We start from the raw sequence: 27,500 nt of genomic DNA on the forward strand, positions 1-27,500 counted from the left end.
AGAGGCTGTGTCCGTTTTCCCTCTCTGACCATTCTCACCAGCCCATACGCACGCACGTACACACACGCACGCGCGCGCGCACACACACACACACACACACACACACACACACCGCAGTACGCACAAACCAGCCATTGTTGCCTTTTCACAAAACAGACGAATAAATAAACTCAATCGGAAAATAAACAGTGTTTTAACTGATCTCAAAGAAAGAGCCACGTTGTCCTATGACTTTTTGTTGTAGGCTACTTTCTGTTTTTTGTACTGTACTTAAAGGGCAAGACCACTTTGGTAGAGGTTTGGGTTGTGTAGTTACCTTGCCATGATGTAACTCCAAAGGTGGGAAAGAAATAAAAAATAATTGCTCCATTGATTAGAAATTGATAATTCAAAATATGCTCCCCATTGACTTACATTGTATGGTAAAACAGCTCTCAAAGTCACTATTTTAGCACGTAAACGAACGCAATCAAAGTTGATTCAGACAATATAGAACATCACCAAACCCAGTACTGTTTTTTTTTTAAATAAAAATGTCAACTTCCTGTTGATTTTGCCATTTTTAGTAGAAAACCTGGACTGGATCCGCGGATCCGGATCCAGATCCAGATCTTCAAATAGTAAAATCAACAGGAAGTTGACATTTTTATTAAAAAAAACAAACAGTACTGGGTTTGGTGATGCTCTATATTGTCTGAATCAGCTTTGTTTGTGTTCATTTTTGTGCTAAAAGAGTGACTTTGAGAGCTGTTTTACCGTACAATGTAAGTCAATGAGGAGCATATTTTTGAATGATCAATTTCTAATCAATGGAGCAATTATTTTTGATTTCTTGCCCACCTTTGGAGTTACATCATGGCAAGGTAACTACACAACCCAAACCTCTACCAAAGTGGTCTTACCCTTTAAGTCAAATGTTTAGGTACTTTTACCTTACTGGAGTATTTCCAATGTTTAATACTTTTACTTCTACTCCACTACATCTCAGAGGCAAATATTGTACTTTTACTCCACTACAATAATTTGAAAACTAAGTTACTAGTTACTTTGTAGATATACATTATTAAATAATAAAACATACATTAACCACTTCAGCCCTATTTTATACCTAGGCTATTTGAAAATAGCCGATCTGATGCGACGCGTTGTGAGCTTGTAGATCTGCTATTTTCAAACATTATAGTACTTTTACTTTTGGTACTTAAAGTATATTTTGATGCTAATGCTTTTGTACTGTTACTCAAGTAACAGTTTGAACACAGGCCTTTTACTTTAGGGCGCGGTTCCACCGCACTTTTATTTTACCTCTGGGGCGGAATCTGCCAATGCTTTGTCAATGCAAATGCGTGGATTCATGGTCTTGCACATTTTTCTGGAGAATCCACGCATTTGCATTGACAAAGCATTGGCAGATTCCGCCCCAGAGGTAAAATAAAAGTGCACTGGGACCGCGCCCTTATGGGTGTATTTGGCTACATTTGTGCACTCTTGGAGTTACAAATGGATGAATTAACACTGAGGATTTGGCTGTGCATGGAAATTGTAGTATGAAATAGTATAGAATTGTGTATGCTGTACAACAACACTTTTGATTATTAAACATTCTACTAGGGGGGAAAGTCCACAGTGTGTAATGAAAAATTCAGTAGGATAAAAAAAAAAAATATGTAATTATAATATAAGGCACGTAATTGAATAGGAGATTAATGGAACCATATTGAAAAAAAAGGAGAAAGTGAAAGGAAATCTTGTTTAAATTTGAATATTTAGCACTAGTCTAAATGTGTGAATTATACGATTCATGTAAAAGATGGTTGAACGTTTTTTGCTCACTTCCTATGTACAGTGCAGTGCATGTAAGTAGATGTTCAGTACATGTAAGTACATGTTCAGTGCATGTACAGTGCATGTGTACTGTGCATGTACAGTTTAAGGACATCTCATAAGCGAGACGTCGGGGCTCTCCCACTGGGAGCAACCTCACTAAAAATCCAATTAAAGATGGAATAACTATCTTCAAGACTGCATGCAGCGCGGGACGCTTAGCGTCTATTAGCCCTCCATCTGAGCACACTGCTACTCTATGCATGTCCTTGAGTCCTTCTGTGTGTCATTCGGACACACACACACACACACACACACACACACACACACACACACACACACACACACACACACACACACACACACACACACACACCTTTTTAACCCAATCCGGGAACACAAGACACAGATGCGTGTCTCATTTTTAGATTTCTTTGGCTATTTTAGAGAAATCGTGAAAATGTGTGTAAATCAAATTGCACTTAATGTTCAAGATATTTCAAAAATAGCAGATCTACAAGCTCATGAGCTTGTATATCTGCTATTTTTGAATAGCGAAAGTATAAAATAAGGGTTTTAGCTCAAATCTAAAATGACACAGATGCGTTCCCGGTCTTAATAAACCTTTACATTTTATTTTATTTCGTCTTAGAATGCAATTAAACCAGAAAAAAAATGCATCACATTATAATTTCAAGGCACTTCACAACATCTGACACGTAAGGTGACTTTCTCATTAAGCCAAAAGAAAAAGAACAACAATACACTGAATACGACTGATGTTCCAATTTCAGAGACTCTGCTTCTCGTTAATCCCTGGACACATAGTGCACTTATTTCCATGCCTCGTGTTGCTTTGTACAACCCCAGACACCATCAGACATGTGCGCGCGCGCGTGTGTGTGTGTGTGTGTGTGTGTGTGTGTGTGTGTGTGTGTGTGTGTGTGTGTGTGTGTGTGTGTGTGTGTGTGTGTGTGTGTGTGTGTGTGTGTGTGTGTGTGTGTGTGTGTGTGTGTGTGTGTGTGTGTGTCTCTAGACTCGTGACTCCATAATAAAATCAAATGGACGCTCTGTTCGGAGCGTTCCTGAACCCTCACTCAGGTGAATTGTGTGACAAATTTGACAAATTGAGTGAGAAATAAACTCCTCTTGATCTTGTTTCTTTAATTGCCGAGGTGCAGGTTAGATTCTTGTCAAAAAACGTCAAAAAGAAAAGAGTTTCAGGCTCTCAGAATCCAGATCAGATTCTGATGAAAATGAGATCATGGGAGCTCAGGGAGGAAACCATTAGAGAATGATCAGGTGGGTAGTGGTGTAAAATAACAAAGTACATTTACTCAAGTACTGTACTTACGTACAATTTTGAGGTATTCTTTACTTTACTGGAGTATTTCCAATTGTCAATACTTTTACTTCTACTCCACTACATCTCAGAGGCAAATATGCTTTTACTCCAATTATTTGAAAACTTTAGTTACTAGTCACTTTGCAGATATAAATCATTATATTATAAAACATACATTAACCACTTTAGCCCTATTATATACATTGGCTATTTGAAAATAACCGATCTACAAGCTCACAACGCGTCACATCGTGAACCAATTGTGAAAATATGTGCAAATCCTTGAATATATATTGTTTTAAAGCAAACATTTTTAACTCAAATCTTTGCTTCTGGGGGTCCCTGGAACAAAAAATTTTGAGATAGGGGTCGGCGGCCAAATACATATCATGTTGGGGGTCCTTGACATGAAAAAGTTTGAGAACCACTGATATAGAAACATAGGTTTTTTTCAGAATACTGTTGGTTTTTAGAAGACATTTGTAGAATCGGCTTCAGGTCTTAATGGGTTAAGCACATTATCTGAGTACTTCTTCCACCACTGGGGGTGGGGGGTGGAGGGGGGGGGGGGGGCTGGTTAGTGTGCTGAGGGCCAGGCGTCAGGGGCTGAGCGTAGCGTACAGGGCCAGCCAGGCCCGCTCCGCTCCACGCTGCAGTGCAGTGGGTCGTGTGACGTGGCAACAGGCTAGAACCAACACGCATACGGACCAAACCCTTTAACCCATTTAGACCGGGAACGAATCTGTGTCACTTTTAGATTTCTTTTGGGCTATTATTCAAAAATAGCAGATCTACAAGCTCGTACAAGCTTGTAGATCTGCTACTTTTGAAAAATCGTGAACATGTGTGCACATCTTTGAATATATATATATATATATATATATATATATATATTTTTTTTTAAAGCGAACATTTGTAACTCAAATCTTTGCTTCTGGGGGTCCCTGGAACAACATATTTTGAAATGGGGGTCTGCGGCCAAATACATGTCATTTTGTGGGTCCGTGACAAAGTTTGAGAACCACTGATATTATAGCAACATACGTTTTTTATTCTATCTTAACTGTTAGGATTTAGAAGACATTTTTAGAATCCCCCAGAAGCAAAGATTCGAGTTAAAATGTATTATTCAAAGATTTGCACACATCTTCACGATAAAAACAAATAAATAGCAGATCTACATGAGCTTGTTTATCTGCTATTTTGGAATAGTCAAAGAAATCTTAAAATGACACAGATGCGTTCCCGGTCTTAAGGAGTTAAGAGGAGGTAGCGCTCCCCGAGAACGCCACAGACCTACAGTAGCCCTAATTCCATCAATGAGGAGGTGAAAAAAAGATATTCAATACTGTTTTTGTTTCTCTTTTCTTTCTTTTCTATTTTTCCTTTTGTTTCTTATAAGTGGTTAAGTACTGCAGCAGGTAACAGCAGAGGTATGCGGAGGGTTTCAATATCAAGTAACTAGAATAAAGCTGATGAAGGTGAGTGTTTTGGCATGCAAAGTCGTTTAGGGACTCCGTTTGTAGAAGTGCACGATAACGAGACATTCCAGAGGATCAGTTTGTAGAAAGACAAAAAAATGATGGTGAATTTTTGACCTTATGTTCCAGTTCCCTACATTATGTTGTTTCAAAATACAGAACAAGTTTGAGTATGACCTAAATACATAGCTTATTTTGTTGATCAGAAATATTTGAAATGATGGAAAAAATAAGGATCTTGAAGGATGAGTCCGTATTTTGCGTTTTGTTTTAACATGACGAACGCAAGCGCTGCATTCTGTTCGGGCTGGAAACCAAGAAGACAGACCTGTCTTCTGAACAGTGGTGGAAAGTAACTAAGTACATTTACTCTAGTATTTTTACTTTTCCACTACATTTATTTGAAAACTTTAATCACTAATTTAGTTACTTTGTAGATTTTGATTATTATTACAAAACATACATTAACCACTTCAGCCCTATATACATTTTTCGGCCATTTGAAAATAGCAGATCTACAAGCTCACAATGCGTCGTGATGCGACTCATTGTGAGCTTGTAGATCGGCTATTTGCAAAAGATGTTTATACATTTGAAAACTTGTGAAATGGGACATTCTGCATAATGAGTACTTTCTACTTTTGGTACTTTAAGTACATTTTGATACCAATGCTTTTGTACTTTTACTCAAGTAAATGTTGAATTCCGGGACTTTTGTATTGCTTGCAACAGATTATTTCTACATACTTGATACTTTTACTTAAGTAAAACATGTGAGTACTTTTTTTTCCCCACCGCTGCAAACCTGTCTTCTGAACCAACCTGCCAAATATTGAAGACAGACAGAGTGACACAGCAGGCATGAAGGTAGTGTCACGGTTAACTGAAAAAGTAGGACGATGGTTCTCCCAGAGAGCACTGCCCTTATTTTAATGAGAGAGGGGTGTCTGGGAGCGGGATAGAGGATCTCTGGTTGGTCACAGAGCAGCAGTCTGGATGGACCGTCTCTGTGGCTGTTTTAATAGTGTCCACTCTCTCTCTCTCTCTCTCTCTCTCTCTCTCTCGCTCTCTCTCTCTCTCTCTCTCTCTCTCTCTCTCTCTCTCTCTCTCTCTCTCTCCCTCCCTCCCCCTCTCTCTCTCTCTCTCTCTCTCTCTCTCTCTCTCTCTCTCTCTCTGTTCTTCCAACCTTTGCTCTAGTGAATACGTTCTCTGATCTGAATGGATTTTGTCTCCAGAGGTGAGTGAGCTTAACCACCGTCCAAGTGATACATTTTTTTATGGAGGATTTTTAGCTGCAGTCAATAAGCATATTTATCCAGGCAATAATCAATACACAGTGAAATTGTCAAGAGTAAATTTGAGTGTAGAAATTGTTTTACGGGTCCATTTGGTTACAATTGTACACTCTTAACACACACAGTTAAATGTTTTAGAAATAAATAGCCTGTTCAGAGTAGTTATAAGTGGCAGATATACAGTATGCAGTATGTCTGCTAAATGACTGTAATGTAATGTGATGTAATGCTTCTCTGAGCTACAAATGGGTAAATTAAACACTGAGGATTTTACTGGATACTGTGCGTAGAATGCCTAAATCCACAGAAAGCTTTTTTAAATGTTGGATACATGCGCCAATTGAATTTATTCCGACTGTCGGTCGTCTGATGATGATCAAGTGGCTTTGCATCGCATATGTCTTACAAATGATTTATAGGATCATAAAACATCACAAAAGTTACGTAATAGAACCACAGAAGCACACACAAAAAACAGCACACATTTAAAAGTCTCCGTTTGTAGAAGTGCACGATAACGAGACATTCCAGGATCAGTTTGTAGGAAAAAAAAAATGAATTTTTGACCTTATGTTCCAGTTCCCTACATATAACATTATGTTGTTTCAAAATACAGAACAAGTTTGAGTATGACCTAAATACCAAAATGTCTTTGGATGTAAATTTCATAGCTTATTTTGTTGATCGGCATCGTGTTAAAAGAGTTAATCTGACAGGATAAGCTTGTTTTAATGGAACAAAGTTGAAAAGATGCGACATAATTTTGAACTATAAACATGTTTGCAATTTAAATCAATTTGTAAATGTAAAAGGTGAAACATCTATGCATACTGCAACAGTAAAAGTTGCATTTTACATAAGGTGAATTATAAGAAAGGGAGATACAGAGTGGAGTCGGACTGAAATGAACTCTCATGATATGCTATTCCAGTCATAATTAGATATTTTCAATGACTGACTCGTGTTGAAACCTAAACAGTTTCATAGATCCTGAATTAATGGTCTTTTGACAGTTTATTTCTGAGACTCTGAGAGGAAAATAATCTCACTCACTAATAAATGTGTTCAAAACTTTAAATGTAGATTTTAATGTTATAATGTTATTTACATTGTATCAAATGATTTACTCAGAGATCTTCAATTCCACAGTTTAACTGCTTTTTTCGATATATTGTTGCTTTTAATCACAAAAACTATATCTATCTATAGGCTTTCAATGTTACCATCATGTAATAAAAATCTGTCTGTATTTAACAGGGCAGAGCTGAATTTCTGCATAATGAGTTAGAAACTATGATTAGATCTATTTTACTTTGACCACACAGTATGTTTTAGAAAATAAACATGTATGTCCAATTTAGTTATGCCTTTGTAAGGTTATCTTGCATAAATATATATAGACTACATTTGTTTTATAATAAACCTATTAAAATGTCATATTTGAATTCCCTTAATTTCCTTCTTTTTGTTGCAAGAATTACATATTCTGTGAACTAATGTTATAAATTAAGTCACACATTCGGTGGCAAAAATGTGTTAATTAAAAAGATAATCTAATACATTTTTAACATCAGCTTAATTTACCTATCCTTTAGTCAGTATTGGTTGCAGGAGCTTTTCTTATATTTCAGAACTTTCAATTGAATTGTTCCGTCTTAAAAATAATAAACTGGGGCTATTTGCAGCCAGACAGTGATATTTCATTTTTATTACAGTATAAATGAAATTATATGAATGAAATTGGGGGGGTGGGGGGGGGGGGGACATAGATTGTGCAGACGTTTATAACGCACAAAGAGTTAAAATGAAAGGATTCCTTCAATCGCAAAACTAAGAGTGAAAGAAAAAAATTATCCTCTGTCTTATGAGCTTCTTTAAAACATCACATTATTCAATTTAAAATAAGGCACTTGATTTGTTCAAAGGCTTCAAAAATGCATGCAAACATTACAGATATTATTTAACTTGATGTTTGTACATTATATTTACATATAAACGGCATATAGGAAATGTTAAATGTATATTTGTTCAATTACTTTGTCTATGATAGAATATACATACTTAACAAATGTGGATATTTGACCTTGGGACAATAAAGGAATCATTATCTTCATAGTGTCCATTTTGGCATCTGGTGGGAAAATAAATGTATATCTTTGCTTTACTTTATGTGTATATAATGTATATATTTACTTAGCTTTCCTTATATAAATGTTAGTGGTTGGGGTGAGTTGGCAGGCTGTGAAGCAGTGTGTTACTTACTGCATCACTCTGGGCCGCCATGTTGTATCCCCCTGTCCTCCATTTTGTGATTTTGTCTCTCGGTTGTTACCTTCCTATTATCATTCAAGCCGGGTCACTGCAGAGGCGCACCGTGCACGTGTCATCTCTAGGCCTCCCTCCTTATTTTCATATCCATATACCTCTTATTATTGTGTTCACATTAGCATATACCATTCTGACAGTGCTGGAAAAAGTACTCAAATATAAGTAAAAGTATCAATACTGCAATGTAGAAATACTCTGTTACAAGTAAAAAGTCTGGAATGCAAAATGTACTTACTCTATACGTTGTGAGCTTGTAGATTGGCTATTTTCAAATAGCCTTGGTGTAAAATAGGGCTAAAGTGGTTAATGTATGTTTTATGATATAATAATTTATATCTGAAAAGCAACTATTAACTAAAGTTTTCAAATACTTTTAGTGGAGTAAAAGTACAATATTTGCCTCTGAGATGTAGTGGAGTAGAAGTAAAAGTATAGACAATTGAAAATACTCCGGTAAAGTAAAAGTACCTCAAAATTGTACTTAAGTACAGTAGTTGAGTAAATGTACTTAGTTATTTTACACCACTGGTGTTCACATTAGCATACCACACTTCCCCGGGAAGCTGTCATTCTGAAGTGGCTCACAGGTGACAGCTGATGGCTCAAGATGTGTGTTTTTATTTGCCTCGTAGAAGGTGATCACGTTCAAATGCGTCTGCTCGGTACTTATCCTGAGATCTCTCCCCTCTGCAGCCTCTTTGAATAGTTGTGCGTTTACTTTGGAAAAAAGACAGGTGGAATGTCTACTACACGGATATTTTCATGTCAAGGACCCCCAAATTGATATGTATTTGGCCACGGCTCCGTATTAGAAAATCTTTGTTTTGACAGGTATAACCCCGTAAGACAAGGTTTGTTCCAGATATTTGAAAATAGCCGATCTACAAGTTCACAATGCGTCGCATCGCGACGCATTGTGAGCTTGTAGACCTGCTATTTTCAAATGGCTGAAATGTATATAGGGCTTAGTGGCTATTAGTGGTTAATGTATGTTTTGTAATAATAATCAAAATCTACAAGGTAACTAGTAACTAAAGTTTTCATATAATTGTAGTGGAGTTAAAGTACAATATTTGCCTCTGAGATGTAATGGAGTAGAAATAAATATACTGAAAATTGGAAATACTCCTGTAAAGTAAAAAACACCTCAAAATTGTACTTAAGTACAGTACTTGAGCAAATGTACTTAGTTACTTTACACCGCTGATCATAAAATTTTTTACCTGTCCACACACCTCTTCCCATATGTTCAGCGCCGGCGCTGTCAGTATAAGCGCAGGGCAGGCTTTCTGCTGCAGCGCGAGCGAACCGTGACCCCCGAGGCCCCGTAATGGCCGCCGGGGGTCAGGAAAGGTTAATAGAGAGTGATGTAGAGGCCCCTGACTGACGTCCCAAAGGGGGGGGGGGGTGGCCCCTTAATCCTTATTAGGCCCCTGTGCTCGGGGTGTTAGTGATCCTTACCTTCTCAAAGCAAACAGCACGCTTCCCCTTACAGCCGAACGCGGGCCCCTGGCCTGCCCCCGGCGTTACACTTCTGACCTCCGGGGTCGTGGCCTTTGTTCTGAGCCCTTCAGAGCTTGACCCCAGGGGTCACGGCTGTAATAGAGAAGTTGTGGAGGCGCGTGGCTCTGGATGGGGCCCCTCTCAGCGGACCACCTCGTAGAGAGAGAGAGAGAGGAAAGGCTCGGGCGGGCGGCCTCCTCCCGGCCCCGCTGGTCACCGCAGCGAGCGAGAGCGTGTTTGTCTTTGCCGGGCGAGCAAAGACAAACACGGTTATCGCTCACGTTAGGTGAGAATGTAACCAGTGGTGGAAAAAAGTACTCACAATATTGCAATATAGAAATACTCTGTTACAAGTAAAAGTCTGTAATAAAAAATGTACTTAAAAGTACAAAAGTATTGGTATCAAAATGTACTTAAAGTACCAAAAGTAGAAAGTACGCATTATGCAGAATGTCCCATTTCACAAGTTTTCAAGTGTATAAAATGCATACAAATATTTTGAAAATAGCAGATCTACAAGCTCACAATGCATTGTGAGCTTGTAGATCGGCTATTTTCAAATGGCCGAAATGTATATAGGGCTGAAGTGGTTAATGTATATTTTGTAATAATAATCAAAATCTACAAAGTAACTAGTAACCTAAGTTTTCAAATAATTGTAGAGGAGTAAAAGTACAATATTTGCCTCTGAGATGTAGTGGAGTATAAGTAAAAGTACTGAAAATTGGAAATACTCCAGTAAAGTAAAACACCTCAAAATTGTACTCAAGTACAGTACTTGAGTTACTTTACACCACTGAATGTAACAAATGCTTTTAAGTAAAAGTAGCAATACCACAACATAGAAATAGCCTGTTACAAGTAAAAGGCCTGTATTCAAAATTTGAACTTGAGTGAAAGACCACAAATATTGACATGATTTTTTCACAATTTGTCAAACTTTTTACGGATATATCCAATCTACAAGCAACATGTCTCATCACAACGCGCTGTGAGCCTGTCATTTGGCTATTTTTGAATAGACACAATATAAAATAGGGCTTAATTGGTTCATGGATGTTCTGTAATATCAATTAAAACGTACAAAGTAACGTGTAACTAACTTGTAGTGTGAGATGTAGTGGAGTTAGTAGAAGTATAAAGTATTAAAAAAATGGAAATTCTCAAGTAAGGTAAAAGCACATCAAAATGGTACTTAAGTACAAGTACTTGAGTAAATACACTTAATTTTCACCATTGCTTGTGAGTCAATACAAACCAGCTTTACTGTGAGAGCATATCGTTGCTTTCGGGCAGAAATGTGTGTTTTTTTCGTAAACTAATGCCCGTCTTGATCATACCACAGCGTCACACAAATAGCAGATCTACAAGCTCGGAAAGCGTGAGCTTGTCGATCTGCAATTTTTTGGGACATTTCTTAACCCATTAAAACCTGGAACGCATCTATGTCACTTTAGATTTCTCTGGCTATTCAAAAATAGCAGATATACAAGCTCGTAGCGCGGCACCGAGTGCCGCGCTACGAGCTTGTAGATCTGCTATTTTTAGAAAAATCTTGAAAAGATTTTTTTTTAAAAACGGTTTAGAAAACATTTTTAAGAATCGCCTCAGGTCTTAATGGGTTAATTTGAATCCTGAAAAGTAGCAGTTTTGGACATGTGAGGTTTCCGCCCGACAGAGGCTGTATTCTCACAGGTTTATATTGGACACAGAAGTCCCCGCTCCAATAACTTTGTCTGTTACAGACGTGTCTGGCCGACTGGTCTGCATTAGCTTCACTGTTAACCCACCGAGACCGGGAACGCATCCGTGTCACTTTTAGATTCATTTGAGCTCTTCAAAAGTAGCAGATCTACAAGCTCATGCCGCGCTATGAGCTTGTAGATCTGCTATTTTTGAGAAGAAAAAAAACAATCGTGAGAGTGTGTGTGCAAATCTTTGAATATGTAATTTTTTTAAACCAACATGTGTAACTCAAATCTTTGCTTCTTGGGGGGGGGGGTCCCTGGAACAAAACATTGTGAGATGGGGGTCCGCGGCCAAATACATATCATTGTGGGGGTCCTTGACATGAAAACGTTTGAGAACCACTGAGCAAAAAGAAAAATCAACACGTTTTCAAAAAACTGTTAGGATTTGGAACTGTCGATTTTTCAAAAATAGCAGATCTACAAGCTCGTAGCGCGGCACTCGGTGCCGCGCTACGAGCTTGTATATCTGCTATTTTTGAATAGCCCAAAGAAATCTTAAAATGACACAGATGCGTGTCCCCGGTCTCAATGTGTTAACAAGACGTTAGCACTAATAAATTGAGGAAATTGCCGCTTCAGTCCAGAAGAGAATTATAATGCTTTATAATTCTTTCCTGTGTTCTCCCGACCAGGTTTCCTCTCGGAGAGAAAAAGGACCTTCAATCTCATCTGACCTGCTTTCCTTTGTACTGTAAAGAAAAAAGAAAAAAGAAAAGAAAAATGTCATAGTGTCATTTTTATTTTTATTATTCGTTTTTTTTGCCGTCTAATTTAATTTGTTTGATCGTTTTTATTTGTCTGACTCATCTTTCCTCATACATCTGACTTTGTTCTGCAGTTTTTTTAGCGTGTTCTATTGGCTCACAATGCGAAATATTGCACGTGCGGTTCATCCCGGGCAACGAGGCAATATATATAGCACTAAGTGTGTCTGTCTGCGTGCAATAAATCTAATCTGCAGTTGTCCAGCAGACGTGCGTGTGTGTGTGTGTGTGTGTGTGTGTGTGTGTGTGTGTGTGTGTGTGTGTGTGTGTGTGTGTGTGTGTGTGTGTGTGTGTGTGTGTGTGTGTGTGTTTTTTGTGCCCTCACAGGGTGATTGATAAGGACGTAAAGTGTTCCCTGTGTCTGATACGGTGCACTAGATCAACAACCACATTGTTTCAGTGTGCTGCTAGAGAGCAAATTCATCATAATACTCATTTCTAGGGCTCTGGCTCTCTCACAGGTACGCAGTCATCGTGCTGCATGCCGTGCAAGTTTGATTTGTGTTCACGGGCTGATCTTTACTCACGTCAAAGTGGGGATCGTTTGATTGCATTTCAAAACGTTTTTTTTTTTGTTTTGGGAGTGTTTGTCTGGAGAGTCACCATACTGTGTATCAATAAGCTCAATAAAGCGTCTGATTCAAGGCTTTTGATTCCACCTCTAGACGAACTGGCTCGTAAAACACATCGTCTCTGTCGGGCTGAAAACCTTGTAGGAAATGGACAAAATGACCCGCGTTCCGATGGACCCCACTGTAGTAACTAACTAACTCACACAGACTTAAAAACACTTTCAACCTGGCAATCCCTATTTTGGCCATGTCATTATCGGCGAAGTGTTTACAGAATCATTCAAAAATAGCACAAAAAAATAGATCTGCAAGCTCACAACACATCACGTTGTGAGCTTGTAGATCTGATATTTCCACTACTTTGTAGGCGTGGCACTGTCATATGGCAAAGTATAAAATAGGGCATTAATTTGTGGAGGAGAATTTTTTTTTAAATATTGTTTTAAATATTTTTAATAAAGATTTAATATAGAGATATAAGGTTTCTGCCCGACAGCGACAATATAAAAAGAAAAGTGGTGAAAAAGCCCCGGGTTTGTGGACTTGTTGGAGGTGTTGTAAAGAGGAGAAGAGGGTGGTTGTTAATCCATTGAGACCGGGAACGCATCTGTGTCATTTTAAGATTTCTTTGGCTATTCAAAAATTGCAGATCTACAGTACATGTACATCTGCTATTTATAAATTTTTTAATCGTGGAAGATTTGTGAAAATCTTTGAATATATATATAAATGTTTATCACAAATCTTTGCTTCTGGGGGTCTCTGGAACAAAATATTTTGAGATGGGGGGGGGGGGGGGTCCATGGACAAATACATATAATTTTGGGGGTCCTTGACATAAACAAAAGGTTTGAGAACCACTGCTATATATAGCAACAGACGTAAAAAAAAAAATTGAAGACATTTGTAGAATCCCCCAGAAGCAAAGATTTGAGTTACAGATGTTCACCTTAGAAAATATATACATTCAAGAATGCAAAGAATTGCAGATCTTACAAGCTTGTAGATCTTCTATTTTTGAATAGCCCAAAGAAATCTTAAAAAAAAAATTACACAGATATGCGTTCCCCGGTCTTAACGGGTTAATATTGGAGTTTCATCAATTTGGAGTTTCATCAATGGCAGGCCCTTGGTGCGCATGCAGGCCGCTCAGGCAACCGGGGCGAGGCCGCCGCGCAGAGGGCTACAGTGTCAGAAGTTGGCAGCCGAGCCAAAACCAGAGCCGTATCCTCGGGTGAACTCTCTCTCTCTCTCTCTCTCTCTCTCCCTCTCTCTCTCTCTCTCTCTATCTCTCTCTCTCTCTCTCTCTCTCCCGGCGTCGTATACAACACGCCGGTGCAACAGGCTCTGCCAAGTTTTTTGAATTCCTGCCACATGTTAGATGGTAAACAACTGACTAGCAAAAAAAAAAAAACACACAGCGTGCTAAGGTAGACGAACAAAGCAGGGCTTTGGCATAATAAGGCTTGAAGCATTAAGACCTTGGAACGCATCTGTGTCATACTTTGGCTATTCAAAAATAGCAGATCTACAAGCACATAGCGCGGCACTCGGTGCCGCGCTATGAGCTTGTATATCTGCTATTTTTTGAAAAAAAATTGCAAATCATTCTGGGGGTCCTTGACATGAAAAAGTTTGAGAACCGCTGATATAGTGACATATTTTTCAAAAAACTGTTAAGATTTAGAAGACATTCAGGTCTTAACGGGTTAAACGAGGCACATTTCAAGTGACCGGTTGACACACGCGTTTATTCCCCCGCGTCGACTATTGTTTGATTTATGCTTTCCATGTCCACGTCTTTTCCTTTTTTCCCTTTGCTTTTTTTTTTTGCTCATTTTTCCCCTCCTCCTCTACACCTGCGGCGTACGCGATTGGTGCAAAAAGATGTGGCGCGATGTGATGTCATAGACTTAACCCCCCGATCGCCGTGTTTTTGGGCGCTCGATCAGATTTTTTCCCTCATCAATAGAACGGGACTGAATACACGTATTCAGCGAGTAAAAAAAAAACACTGTCCTCACTGTCTGTCCCGCACGATACGACTGACGTTCCTTATCTCTGGCACTCCTCTATCTGCTTGCGTTCCACGAGGAGGCTGTACGTTTTTTATTTTTGTGCTGCTATGTGTGCTTTTGATATGCGGATGGTGCTGCTCACACAGCTCTCTGGGTTTTCTTTCTTTTGAAACTCTGGAAGAAAAAAAAAAACGAGGAGTGAGCGAGGGAGAAAAGAGTGAGAGTTGGACGAGATGAGCGTGCTGTCTCTCTCTCTCTCTCTCTCTCTCTCTGGGTCTGTCCTTCCTCCAAGGTAGAAAGACACTCAGCAGTGTAATGCCTCTCTCTCTCTCTCTCTCTCTCTCTCTCTCTCTCTCTCTCTCTCTCTCTCTCTCTCTCTCTCTCTCTCTCTCTCTCTGTCAGCCTCCAAGACCGAGAGTGAGAGTAACTGTAACCAGCCAAAGCCGCCATGTTAGTTTCCTGTTCGTTGCTGTTCCCTGCTCTGTCTGTTTCCCACTAGAAAAAAAACCGACTTAAACCCCGAATAATAAAGCGAACGGGAAAGGTTTCACCCTCGGCCGTATATTTGTTTCGGCAGAGAGCGTCCCTTTCACTCTTTTTTTTAGTGTGCAATAAAATCAGATTAAAATCAAAACCGGCTGGCCGTGCTAACCCCTTTAGCCTACCCTCCCTTTATTGCGAGATACGAGATTTTCCTTCTTTTTTTTTTCTGACACTTTTTTCCCCTCTCTCTCTCTCTCTCTCTCTCTCTCTCTCTCTCGTCCTTCCTCCCTCTCTCTCTCCTTTGTGGCACTACTGCTGCTTCAGAGAGCCGAGGGGAGGACAGGGGAGGAGGAAAAAAAAAAGTAGAGAGAAAAAAGTTGTGCCTGTGCAAGTTTCTTTGGAGAGGAGAGGAGTCGAGAGAGGGAGGGGAGGGGAACGGCTTCTAAAAAGGGAGGAAGTTGGGTGGGGGCGGGGGGGGGGGGGTGGCGTGTTGCCACGGGGAATGGGTTGCAAACAGCTAAGGGACATTACAGCATTATGGCCACTGAGAGATGTTTCAGGGAGGGGAGAGCTTATGTTGGAGGGAGGCTGAGACTGAGCAACCTTCAGTACTTTGATGCAGAGGTTGGTTGTGTGTGTGAGTGTGTGTGTGTGCGCGTGTGTGTGTGTGTGTGTGTGTGTGTGTGTGTGTGTGTGTGTGTGTGTGTGTGTGTGTGTGCGCGCGCGCGCGTCTGCGCGCATGCGCATGCAAACGCCCATGTGCACGTGCATGCTTGCCGAGGGAGGGAGGGAGCGGCGTTTCTGGCGAAGAAGAAGTAGTCTTCAAATTCAGGCAAGGAAATTGTGACCCAAATTGTTTGAAAAGAAAAAGGAAGGTGTTGAATCCTCTACGTCCCAAAAAACTCAAAGCTGGAGACAAGAGAGAGGGTTTCTGGAAGCCGAGCCGCGCAGCACAGCGAAGCGCTACGCCGCGCGTCACCGCACCGCCCCGCACGTCACCACAGTTGCTATACCGAGTGGACACGATAGGGTGGGAATGCAGAATGGGCTGGGACATGGGTTAGAGGACGCAAAATGGGAGAGAGAGGGAGAGAGAGAGAGAGAGAGAGAGAGAGAGAGAGAGAGGGGGGGGCAGAGCACAAGCAGAGTCATTGCAATGGTTCATTGTTGCCTGTCCGACATTTCTCCTTTACCTATTCACCGCCATGCTTGGTACCGTGTTCTTTTCAGTGGTATAGTGCAGTGGTTCTCAAAGTATAGGGACCCCCAGGGGTCTTTGAGGGTAAAAAATACATTACATAGGCAATTACATCGATTTTTTTTTTTTATCTCGAAAAAGAATTGGGACGATTTTTAATTATTTTGAAACGTTTCAACAACACAAATCTTGTGCGGGGGGTCACTGGCACAAAATCTTCTCCGGGGGTTTGCGGCAAAATACATATTAATTTGAGGGTCCTTGACCTGACAAAATTTGAGAACCACTGGTAGTGGGAACATTATTGGTGCATCGCGGCACATCACTAGGATTTTAAAATGCCATGATTCTCCCACTTTTGTCGTCTGTCGTTTTTGCAATCACGGCACCGTTGCTCACGTGCCTCTCCGGCTTTTTCTCCGGCCTTTTGTCCGTGGCAGGTCTCACCCAGTCACTTATATGCGGTGTGTTATGTGCAAAAAATGTACTTTGTACTCCATACTTTTGAATATGAAAGTATTTTTTAAAGGCATGTACATTTGCATACTTAAGTATTTTTTTTAAAGCGCGTACTCCAGTTCTATCACTCAAGTACAAATTTGACCGAGCAACTTGTAGTTGAGTAATATTTGACCAGGAGTGTTTAGTTCGTCGTCCGTTTAGTTCGTCGTCCACCACTGTTTATGTGGCTTTGACCGACTGCCAGAGTAGTCAACCCCCCCCCCCCACCCACCCACCGGTAAATTTCAGATTCATAAAACTCCTTGGGAGGAAGAGAGAAAGTTAACTTAAGTGCTTTACTCACCTATACTGTTCAAAACGTATTTTTTCTTTCTTTTTTTGAGGTGAAGTCACTGGGAACCGTGTTGTGCTGCAGTCAATCCTGTTAACCCTTTAAGACCGGGAACGCATCTGTGTCATTTTTAGATTTCTTTGGCTTTTCAAAAATAGCAGATCTACAAGGTGCCGCGCTATGAGCTTGTAGATCTGCTATTTTAGAAGAAAATATATATATATTTTTCCGAAAAACTGTTAGGATTTAGAAAATGTTTAGAAGCGGCCTCAGTTCTTAATGGGTTAACCCACCCCACAGGACCCCCCCCCCCCCACCCCACAGGACCACCCCCCCACACCCCACAGGACCACAACCACAGGACAGCTTTTCTTTTTTTTTTAAAGAAAGAAAAAAAAAAAAGACGGGGTTTTGCGGGATTATAACACTAAAAACTGGAACCCTGGTATCAAACTGCACAAAGTTGCACCAATGCTGGTGACTTGAACGACAAACGGGATCTTAAAATCGAGTGACCGAAGTTGTTCTCGACTCCTTTAATCACCTTTGTGTGTGTGTGTGTGTGTGTGTGTGTGTGTGTGTGTGTGTGTGTGTGTGTGTGTGTGTGTGTGTGTGCACGCGCGCGCGCACGCGTCTTTGCTTTTGGCTATCTTAACTATGAGGAGTGGACTCTGTCACCTCGTACAACCCCCTCCGTTGCCCCCCCCATCCCGCCCCTCCCCTCGCCCCCCCCCCCCCCCCCCCCCTTGTCCCGTGCACGCGCACGTATAGCGTCACGGACCCCGGTGATGAAAACGCGCCGTTCACACGCGCTCTCCCGTTTCATCATCAGCTGAGCTCTCTCTCCTCCACTCACAGCCCTCTTTCCTTCTCCCCCTCCCTCCCTCTTCTCTCTCTCTCTCTCTCTCTCTCTCTCTCTCTCTCTCTCTCTCTCTCTCCCTCTCTCTCTCTTCCCTCCCCTTCTCTCCTCTCCTCTCCCTCCCTTTTCTCTCTCCGTTTCACTCTCCCACATATGAGAGGGTAGGCTAGGACGCTGCTGCAGCGTGAGGAGAGCTGAACCGGAGAGAGAAAAGGAGAGGAGAGAGAGAGAGAGAGAGAGAGGTAGAAAAAAGGAAGGACGGGTGGGGTGGAGGGGGAGGGGGGGGGGGTCGCCCAGCTCTGCTGCTATTCCTCCAGTCGGCCCTCCCCTTCACTTCGCTGTGCCAGAAGAGGGAGGGATTTTTTACTACTGCCACAGTCCCGGGGATTTTTAACCCTCTGCCTCCTCCAGCCTCCCTTCTGCTCGGCGTAGATCTGCTCCTCAATATTCTCCTCTCCACCGCAACAAGTGGCTCTGAACGCGTTCTTTTTTTTTTTGGGGCGTTATTTATTTCCGATCTTCCTCCGCCGCCCTTTTTCCAAGACACTTCTCGGGGAGTTTTTTTTTTTCCTTCTTCTTTTTTTGCGATAATATATACATAATGCATGTGTATATAAATGTCTCTCCTTCTTCTCATTCGCCGAGTCGATCTTCCCGCGTCGATCTTTCCGAGACTTCGCATGTTTTTTTCCTCAGGCGTTGGTTCGGCAGCCCCGAAAAATCGGGCCCGGTAAGATCGGACGGTTTCGATTTGTTTCTCTCTCTCTCTCTGTCTTTTTTACCCCCTTGTGTCGCCGTAGCGACGTGAAGGCTTTCTCTAAGATGCCGCCCCTTGATTCGTCGCCACGCTTCCCTTCTCTCTCGGCAAAGTGGCGAGCGTAGCCTCCCCTCGCCGTGTGCTCCAAAGGACGAAGACAGCGTGCTCTCATCAGCACCCTGTATACGGCTGTACCTGTTTCTGTGTGTGTGTGTGTGTGGTGTGTGTGTGTGTGTGTGTGTGTGTGTGTGTTGTCTCGATTTCTGTCTCTCTCTTTCCTGGGATTCACAGAAGATTTCTCCGGCAGTTTGCCGTGCGTTCTCTTATCTCACACGCCTCTCCGTCCCCTCTCTAGCCTTCCCTTTGCTCTATCTGTCCCTCTTTTCGCGTTCATTCCCCCACCCCTCTCTCTCTCTCTCTCTCTCTCTCTCTCTCTCTCTGTCTCTCTCTCTCTCTCTCTCTCTCTCTCTCTCTCTCTCTCTCTCTTTCTGTGTCGTGGGCTGTCTCCAGTGAAAGGGGAGCGGGAGGGCGGTGGGGTTGCATGGCTGGTTCTGGACAGGTGCCAATTCCAAACAAAAGACACAAAAAAGCCAAAAGAGTGAGAGATGATGCCTCTCAACCAAAAAGAGAGAGAGAGAGAGAGAGAGAAAGAGAGAGAGAAAAAGAAAATATGTTGCGTGTCGAAACGCAAGAAGTGATTTTCAGCGAGTGTGTGTGAGTGTGTGTTTGTGTGTGAGTGTGTGTGTTTGTGTGTGTGTGTGTATGTGCGTGCGTGCGTGTTAAACTCAAATGTGCAACAATGTTTCCTGTTGCAGGACTTTTTATTGCATGAGTGAGTAGTAGAGACTTTGAATTCTCTGCCTCTCTCTCTCTCTCTCTCTCTCTCTCTCTCTCTCTCTCTCTCTCTCTCTGTCTCTCTCTGTCTCTCTCTGTCTCTCTCTCTCGCACCCGTGAAGGCATTTTTGAGCTTGAAGCCGGGAAAGAGAAGGAGGGGCGGGTTGGAGAGGACGGAGAGAGAGGGAGGTGTACAGTGAAGGGAGGGAGGGGGGGGCGGGCTCAAGGAGGAGGGGGAGCCCCCCCCCTCCACTCTCTCCCCGCCCTCTTCTGGTTCAGTCTTCTGCATTATTCATGTGCCCGGGCCCCGGTGCTGGGCCCTGACTGGCTGGGCTGGCTTAGCATTCAGCCCACATTCAGTAGGCTGTGTTTGCTAACATTCCTCATTCAAAGCCCTGTTAACTGCCAGACGGGAGGAACACGCGACACCATGGGAAACCCGCATGGCCTCCCTCCCCATTGTGGCGGGCCCTGACAGTCTCCAGCCGGGGGGGGGGGGTACAGGGCACGAGAGAGAGAGAGAGAGAGAGAGAGAGAGAGAGTGGGAGAGATGGGTTTGTGAAGGCGACAAGGCAAAACCGGCATTAGGGTTAGACGGGTTTGCAGAGATGCCGGGGGGTTCGGCACTGCACGGCGGGCAGAGGGAGGTGGGCTTTGCATCAGCGGCAGAATGTGGCACAGACTCAGACTCGGGGCAGACAGATGCCCGGGCGGGCAGACGAGGCGTTCTTCTCTCGCTAGACAGACAAGGAGGAGGCTGGCACATTCTGCAAGGCTCTGTGTCTCTGTGCTCTCTGGTCCGGGGCGCCCGCCTACTACACATGGAGCTGTGTGACTTACTGAGCGCTCTCTCTCTCTCCCTCTCCCTCTCTCTCTCTCTCTCTCTGCCCTTCTACACACAGAGAGACAATACATGGACGTACCGTTTGGAAGTACTGATGGACCCAGTGCGACAGAAGGCCCGGGATTCCTGCTCATTTTTTTACTTCAAAAAGATCACAGCCGCCAGTTGAATGGGGTCTCGAAGGCGGGTAAGTCCCAGATTATGTGCGGGTTACGTGTGGATTTGTGTGGCTGTGAGTTGTGCGTGAGTATGTTGTGCGCACGTGCGTGTCCATGTGTATACGTGCGTATACGGACGGAAGAGGGCGAAAGAGAGAAAGAGGGGCGCCATGCATGCACTCGAACCGCAAAGCGATACGCGACGACGAGAGAGCGTCCATGTTCGACTGGGGGCCGAAGACGGGCGTATAGCTTCGTTTCATTCTGGGAAAACGCAGCCGCCCAGCATGAAGGGACTAAACTGTGTATCAGTGAACCAGGTTTCCAAGTCTCGGCTAAAACAGGACTAATCCCCTCTTCCAAATACATTTGTACCTGCAGTTTGGGCTGAAACTCGGCCTTGTGCGTGTGTGTGCGTGTGTGTGTGTGTGTGTGTGTGTGTGTGTGTGTGTGTGTGTGTGTGTGTGTCTGTGTGAGTGCGCATGTGTGTGATGGTTTTGGAGGGAGCTTAGAGCGACAAGTGCTGTAATTTTGGGATAGGAGCCAGACAGGGCCTGCAACACAAGGCTGTTTCCCCATTACAAGCGCCACTGTCTCTTTCTCTCTCTCTCTCTCTCTCTCTCTCTCTCCTAAACCTGGGTCAGCTTGCAGAAAATCTATTCCACGTCAACGTCGCTGAAGTAAGCCGGTTTCATTGAAAGCATCGCAGGTTTTTATAAGAAAGAAAGAAATGAGAGAAATCCGTTGTTTGCAGACACGTGGCCCCCGGTAGCTTTCGGCATTAGTAGTCCTGTTGCAAGTACAGTTTCCCCATCTCTTGGGCCTAAAAGCAGTGGTTCTCAAACATTTTAATGTCAATGACCTCCAAATTGACACGTATTTGTCCGTGGACCCCCAACTGAAAAGATTTGGTGGCAGGGAACCCCAGGGAAGTCTTATCTTTCTTATGGACCCCATTTTGAGAAGCAGATTCTCTAAAGCGGATCTTTTTTTTTTTACATTTCTCACCATCTACTGTATACTACTATTGTCTTCAAGTAAATCATCACATTGACAACCATCTCACACGCCACGCGACCAAAGCTAACCATTACAGACACTCTTTTTTTATTGCACCAATATATACAATTGTCAATATATATATATATATATATATATATATATATATATATATATATATATATATATCGCACACATTACACTGAGGCATTAACACACAAGGTGTCGGCTGCTTTAATCGTTCATATATATACATTTTTTTTCAATAGTGTTCGCCGCAAACCTCATCCACCTCCTCGCCCCTTGGTGACCGTGTTTCCTACGTTCAACAGTTAGCATTGTGTTACTGCTTTGTTGTTGTCTTTTTTGAGCCATCGTATTAACCCATTCAATCCGGGAAACGCATCTGTGTCATTTTTAGATTTATTTTGTCTATTAAAAAATAGCAGATATACAAGCTCATAGCTTGTAGATCTGCTATTTTGTGCAAATCTTTGAATATATATATTTTTTAAAGCGAACATATTTGTAACTCAAATCTTTGCTTCTGGGGGGTCCCTGGAACTAAATGTTTTACAAATGTTCACTTCAAAAAATGTATATTAAAAGATATGCACAAAAAATAGCCGATCTACAAGCTCATAGCGCGGCTGTGAGCTTGTAGATCTGCTATTTTTGAATAGCCAAAGACATCTAAAAATGACAGAGATGTGTTTCCCGACCTTAATGGATTAAAGAGTGAGTATACAGTGTGGCACGCTGGGCACTTCGACCCCCCCCCCCCCTGACCAATAGGTAGGAGTGTAGAGCAAGAGTGACTCATCCAGAGATAGCTGTAGCCGTTCCGCCTACGTCTACCGGCGTTCAACAGCCTATTCAGCCACCACACACGCACACGCACGCACGCACACACACACACACACACACACACACACACACACACACACACACACACACACACACACACACACACTCACACACACACACACACACACACACACACACACACACACACACACACACACACACACACACACACACACACACACACACACACACACACACACACACACACACTCACTCACACACTCACACACTCACACATTCACACTCACACACACACCACAGGATCTCACTCGAGTTCCACCGTTTGCTGAGTTCTCCCGAGTGTGGAAAGCCCTGACGTCGATTCTGCCTCGCCAGCCTCAAACAGAAGGGTCCCAAAGAGGCTGAGATGGCCGATATATTAGATAATTTCATGGCAATGCACCGCTAACGTGTCTGTGTGTCTGTCAGTCACTTGGTCGAGGACTGGCCATCAACGCTGGCCTTCGGGTAAAATGGAATTCTATTCTGTTCTGTTCTGTTCTGTTCTGTTCTATTCTATTCTATTCTATTCTATTCTATTCTATTCTATTCTATTCTATTCTGTTCTGTTCTGTTCTGTTCTGTTCTGTTCTGTTCTGTTCTGTTCTGTTCTGCACAGTAAAATCTTTGTTAATTTATCCGTTTGTAACTCTGAGCTTGTACAAATCTAACCAAATGGACCCGTAAGGGTCCATTTGGTTCCATTTGTACACGCTCAGAGTTAAATGAACAAAGAAGATATTATTGTGTTCCGTTCCGTTTCGCTCTTGCTCCATCGCGTTGAACGCACGCAGATCGAAATGAACGATAATGTTTTGCGGTGCCCTTTATCGACCTTGATGATAAGCATTTGAGGCAGACTGGCACTCAAGGGAGACGGAGGGAGACGCCGCTTAAACCAAGCCTTTCTGAAAACCCTGGAAAACAGTAAAAAAAAATATTGGTACACTTTTTGGTAACTGGGTAAATGCTTTCTGTTGTTCTTTTCCTCCCTAATACGGGTGGGTCTCTTGTGAGTATCTTATATGTACTGTACATACAGTAGATACTCGTACCTACGTATATACAGTATATATATATATACTTGATCAAAATGTACTTAAAGTACCAAAAGTAAAAGTACTCATTATGCAGAATGTTCCATTTCAAGTTTTCAAATGTATAACAATCTTTGAAAATAGCATATATACAAGCTCACAATGCGTCGCGGTGCGACGCATTGTGAGCTTGTAGATCGGCTATTTTCAAATAGCTGAAATGTATAAAGGGCTGAAGTGGTTAATGTATGTTTTGTTATAATAATCTATACTATTATTTAAAAAAAATATATATATATATATCACAGGAGAGTGATTGCCACAAATAATGAGAAGGTACAAATGTCAACCAAATGGACCCATTATGGGTAAGGGTCCATTCAGTTGCATTTGTACATTGTCAGAGTGACAAACGTATAAATGAAGAATGAACTTTAGTAGTTGTAGAGCTCTACTGTACGATGCAGTATAATGTAGAGATATGTATATATCGTTGCTGTCAGGCGATGCGACACGTTGTGAGCTTGTAGATCGGCTATTTTCACCATTTTAAATGTGTTTTCTTAATACTATTAAAAAAGGCACAGTTTTGGAGATACAAGATAAGATGAGATGTGTATTGTCACTGTATACAACATACGACAACATTGTGTTTAGTGCGTCCACTTAACATCAAATCAAATAGCAGCGTCGACAAAGAAATGCAGATACAGCAATATTATGCCGTAAACTTTCAGGTCCTTCCAGTGGTGTAAAGTAACTAAGTACATTTACTCAAGTACTGTACTCAAGTGAAATGTTGAGGTATTTCTACTTTACTGGAGTATTTCCAATTTCCAGTACTTTTACTCAGGGACGCTGGAAGTCATTTATGCCAAGGGGTGCTGGGCTTGGCGGGGGACTCCGCACGCGCGCAATTTTTTTTCACATGTGTCCTGCGATTTTTTAAAAAATGTTCACGTTTTTTCACCTTTTTCAACAAATATTTTATTCCCCAAAGTTAAATACATCATTGTTTTAATATATAAGTGTGTATATAGACTTTAAAAATTATATATATTTGTTTAATTTACAAAAAAAAATAAAAAAAATAAAAATGTTTTCATTTTTTTTTCTTTTTCTTCCCCACCACCAGGGGTGCTGCAGCACCCTCAGCACCCCACTTCCCGCGTCCCTGCTTTTACTTCTACTCCACTACATCTCGAATCCAAATATTACAATTTTACTCCAGTACATTTATTTGAACACTTAAGTTACTAGTTACTTTGTAGATTTTGATTATTATAACGAAACATACATTAACCACTTCAGCTCTATATACATTTCGGCCATTTGAAAATAGCCGATCTACAAGCTCACAATGCGTTGCGATGCTACGCATTGGGAGCTTGTAGATCGGCTATTTTAAAATTATGTTTATACATTTGAAAACTTGAAATGGGATATTCTGCGTAATGAGTACTTTGTACTTTTGGTACTTTAGGTACATTTTGATACCAATTCTTTTGTACTTTTACTCAAGTAAATTTGATCAACGAAGAAATGCAGATGCAGCAACATTAAAGGTTTAATGACATTCACTTTTACACCACATTCAAAGTCTTTGTCCTGGTCCTTCAAAAGTGTACAAAAAGTTTTAAGTGAAAATTCCATTCCAGTGATCCATGGCAGGTGTTTTTCTCTCACATTTCTAAAGCCTTTTCAACTGCAATGAAAAAAGAAATCTTTGCCTGCGGGTGTCGCTGGTGAGGGATTTTGCCTGTCAATCATCGCCTCTGCTCCGCCCCCCCCAAAGGAAAGGATAGGGGAGGGGCGAGGAGGAGAGTGGGCGGGATTAATCGACTGTGACCTCACTGTCGAAGGGCCAAGCTCAGATTACTTTTCAGCCTAATTATTCAGAAAACCCCAGACCACAGAAAATCCACTGAATGTTCTAAGTTCAGGTTTTTTGGGTGTAATTGAGGTCATAAAACCCCAAATAAAACATTGAAAATAAAAAAAGTGAAAATGAATGTCATGATACCTTTAAGCCGTAACCTTTCAGGTCCATCATAAGTCAAGTCATCATAGTCCTGTTGTCAAAAAAAAACATTCGTAATACATACAATAATAAATCGTACAATAACAAGGTCTCCACTGACGGCGACGACTTGTCTACTGCGTTTTTACACCACTACATTTATTTGACAACTTTAGTTACTAGTCACTTTGTAGATTTGGATTGTGTGATTGTGTTTAATGTTTAATTAAATTAATAATAGAATCTTCACAAAAATATTTTTTTTTAGTGATAGCCGATCTACAAGTCGCGATGCGATGCATTGTGAGCTTGTAGATCGGCTATTTTTGAAAAGCCTAAGTATATAATAGGGCTAGATAATAATTATAGATCAATAACATGATATACAGTACATGACTCTGAAATGGGAATTCTACATAACAAGTATTTTTTACTTTTGCTACTTTAAGTATATTTTGATGTTAATACTTTTGTACTTTGTCTTAAGTAAGACATTTTGAATACAGGACCTTTACGTGTAAAAACAAGGTGTTTTTACATTGTGGTATTGCTACTTTTACTTACAGACATTGTGGTATTGCTACTTTTACTTACAGTAGGTCCATAATAGGAGTACTTCTTCCAACACTGCTCCTATACTCATTAATAAAAAGGCATACGATTGCTTTCCAAAAGAACTTAAATTAGCCTCTCTGCTGTGATTTGCTTTAGATAAGGCAAGGAGAGCCGATATGATGGAGTTACTATATCACACTGAGTTTAGAGGTTAGAGTGTCCTTTAGACACACACACACACACACACACACACACACACACACACACACACACACACACACACACACACACACACACACACACACAGACACACACAGACACAGACACAGACACACACACAGGCGCACACACACACACACACACACACACACACACACACACACACACACACACACACACACACACACACACACACACACACACACACACACACACACACACACACACACACACACACACACACACACAGAGGCTAATATCCAGACACATTTGATGGTGGGTGCCCCACAATGGACCCTGGCTCCTGAGATGAATGGGGTTCCCACGCCTCTCTCAAGGAGTGCAGGGCACTGCCTCCTCCTCTGAGCACACACACACACACACACACACACACACGCACACACACACAACACACACACACACACACACACACACACACACACACACACACACACACACACACACACACACTCACACTCGCACTCACACTGCGTTCACATTCATCTTTTATTGTTTTATGCACATATATAAATGTATTATATATTTCCAAAATAGCATAAATAGTTTTCCTTTATTTCACATTTCAGTTGACTATAAAAATATATTTTTTTGTACTCCAGAGCTCACTCTCTTCCAAAATGACCCCAGTCTTTTTTCTATGGACATACATATAAATATATTTGAAGCTTTGTGCTATAGGCATTATTATATAATTTAAATAACTAGTTAAACATGTACATTATGAACGTTAATAGAACAACCTGTTTTACTTTTTTTTTTACCTTTTACCTCTTTACCTTTGATGGACTGTGTGTGTGTGTGTGTGTGTGTGTGTGTGTGTGTGTGTGTGTGTGTGTGTGTGTGTGTGTGTGTGTGTGTGTGTGTGTGTGTGTGTGTGTGTGTGTGTGTTTCCAGTGACATAACATTTCAAGGTTCCATATTTAATAACTGGATTTGCGTAAATATGGAATCTCATATTTTTTTTACAAAATTTGT

At 41.6% G+C, this 27,500-nt stretch overlaps 1 protein-coding gene across 1 annotated transcript in view; it reads left to right on the forward strand.

Annotated features, from left to right (window-relative positions):
• LOC308079362 (uncharacterized protein) overlaps positions 1-27,500 on the forward strand; it is a 63,419-nt gene that overhangs the window by 26,605 nt on the left and 9,314 nt on the right. Inside the window, exon 3 of the mRNA XM_080420814.1 lies at positions 20,708-20,836. Coding sequence (XP_080276940.1) covers positions 20,708-20,836 — 129 coding nt within the window. The remainder of the gene's footprint in view (positions 1-20,707; positions 20,837-27,500) is intronic.

The sequence above is a fragment of the Gymnoscopelus braueri genome, assembly GCF_963280865.1.
Source record: "Gymnoscopelus braueri genome assembly, chromosome: 23".
NCBI lineage: Eukaryota > Metazoa > Chordata > Actinopteri > Myctophiformes > Myctophidae > Gymnoscopelus > Gymnoscopelus braueri.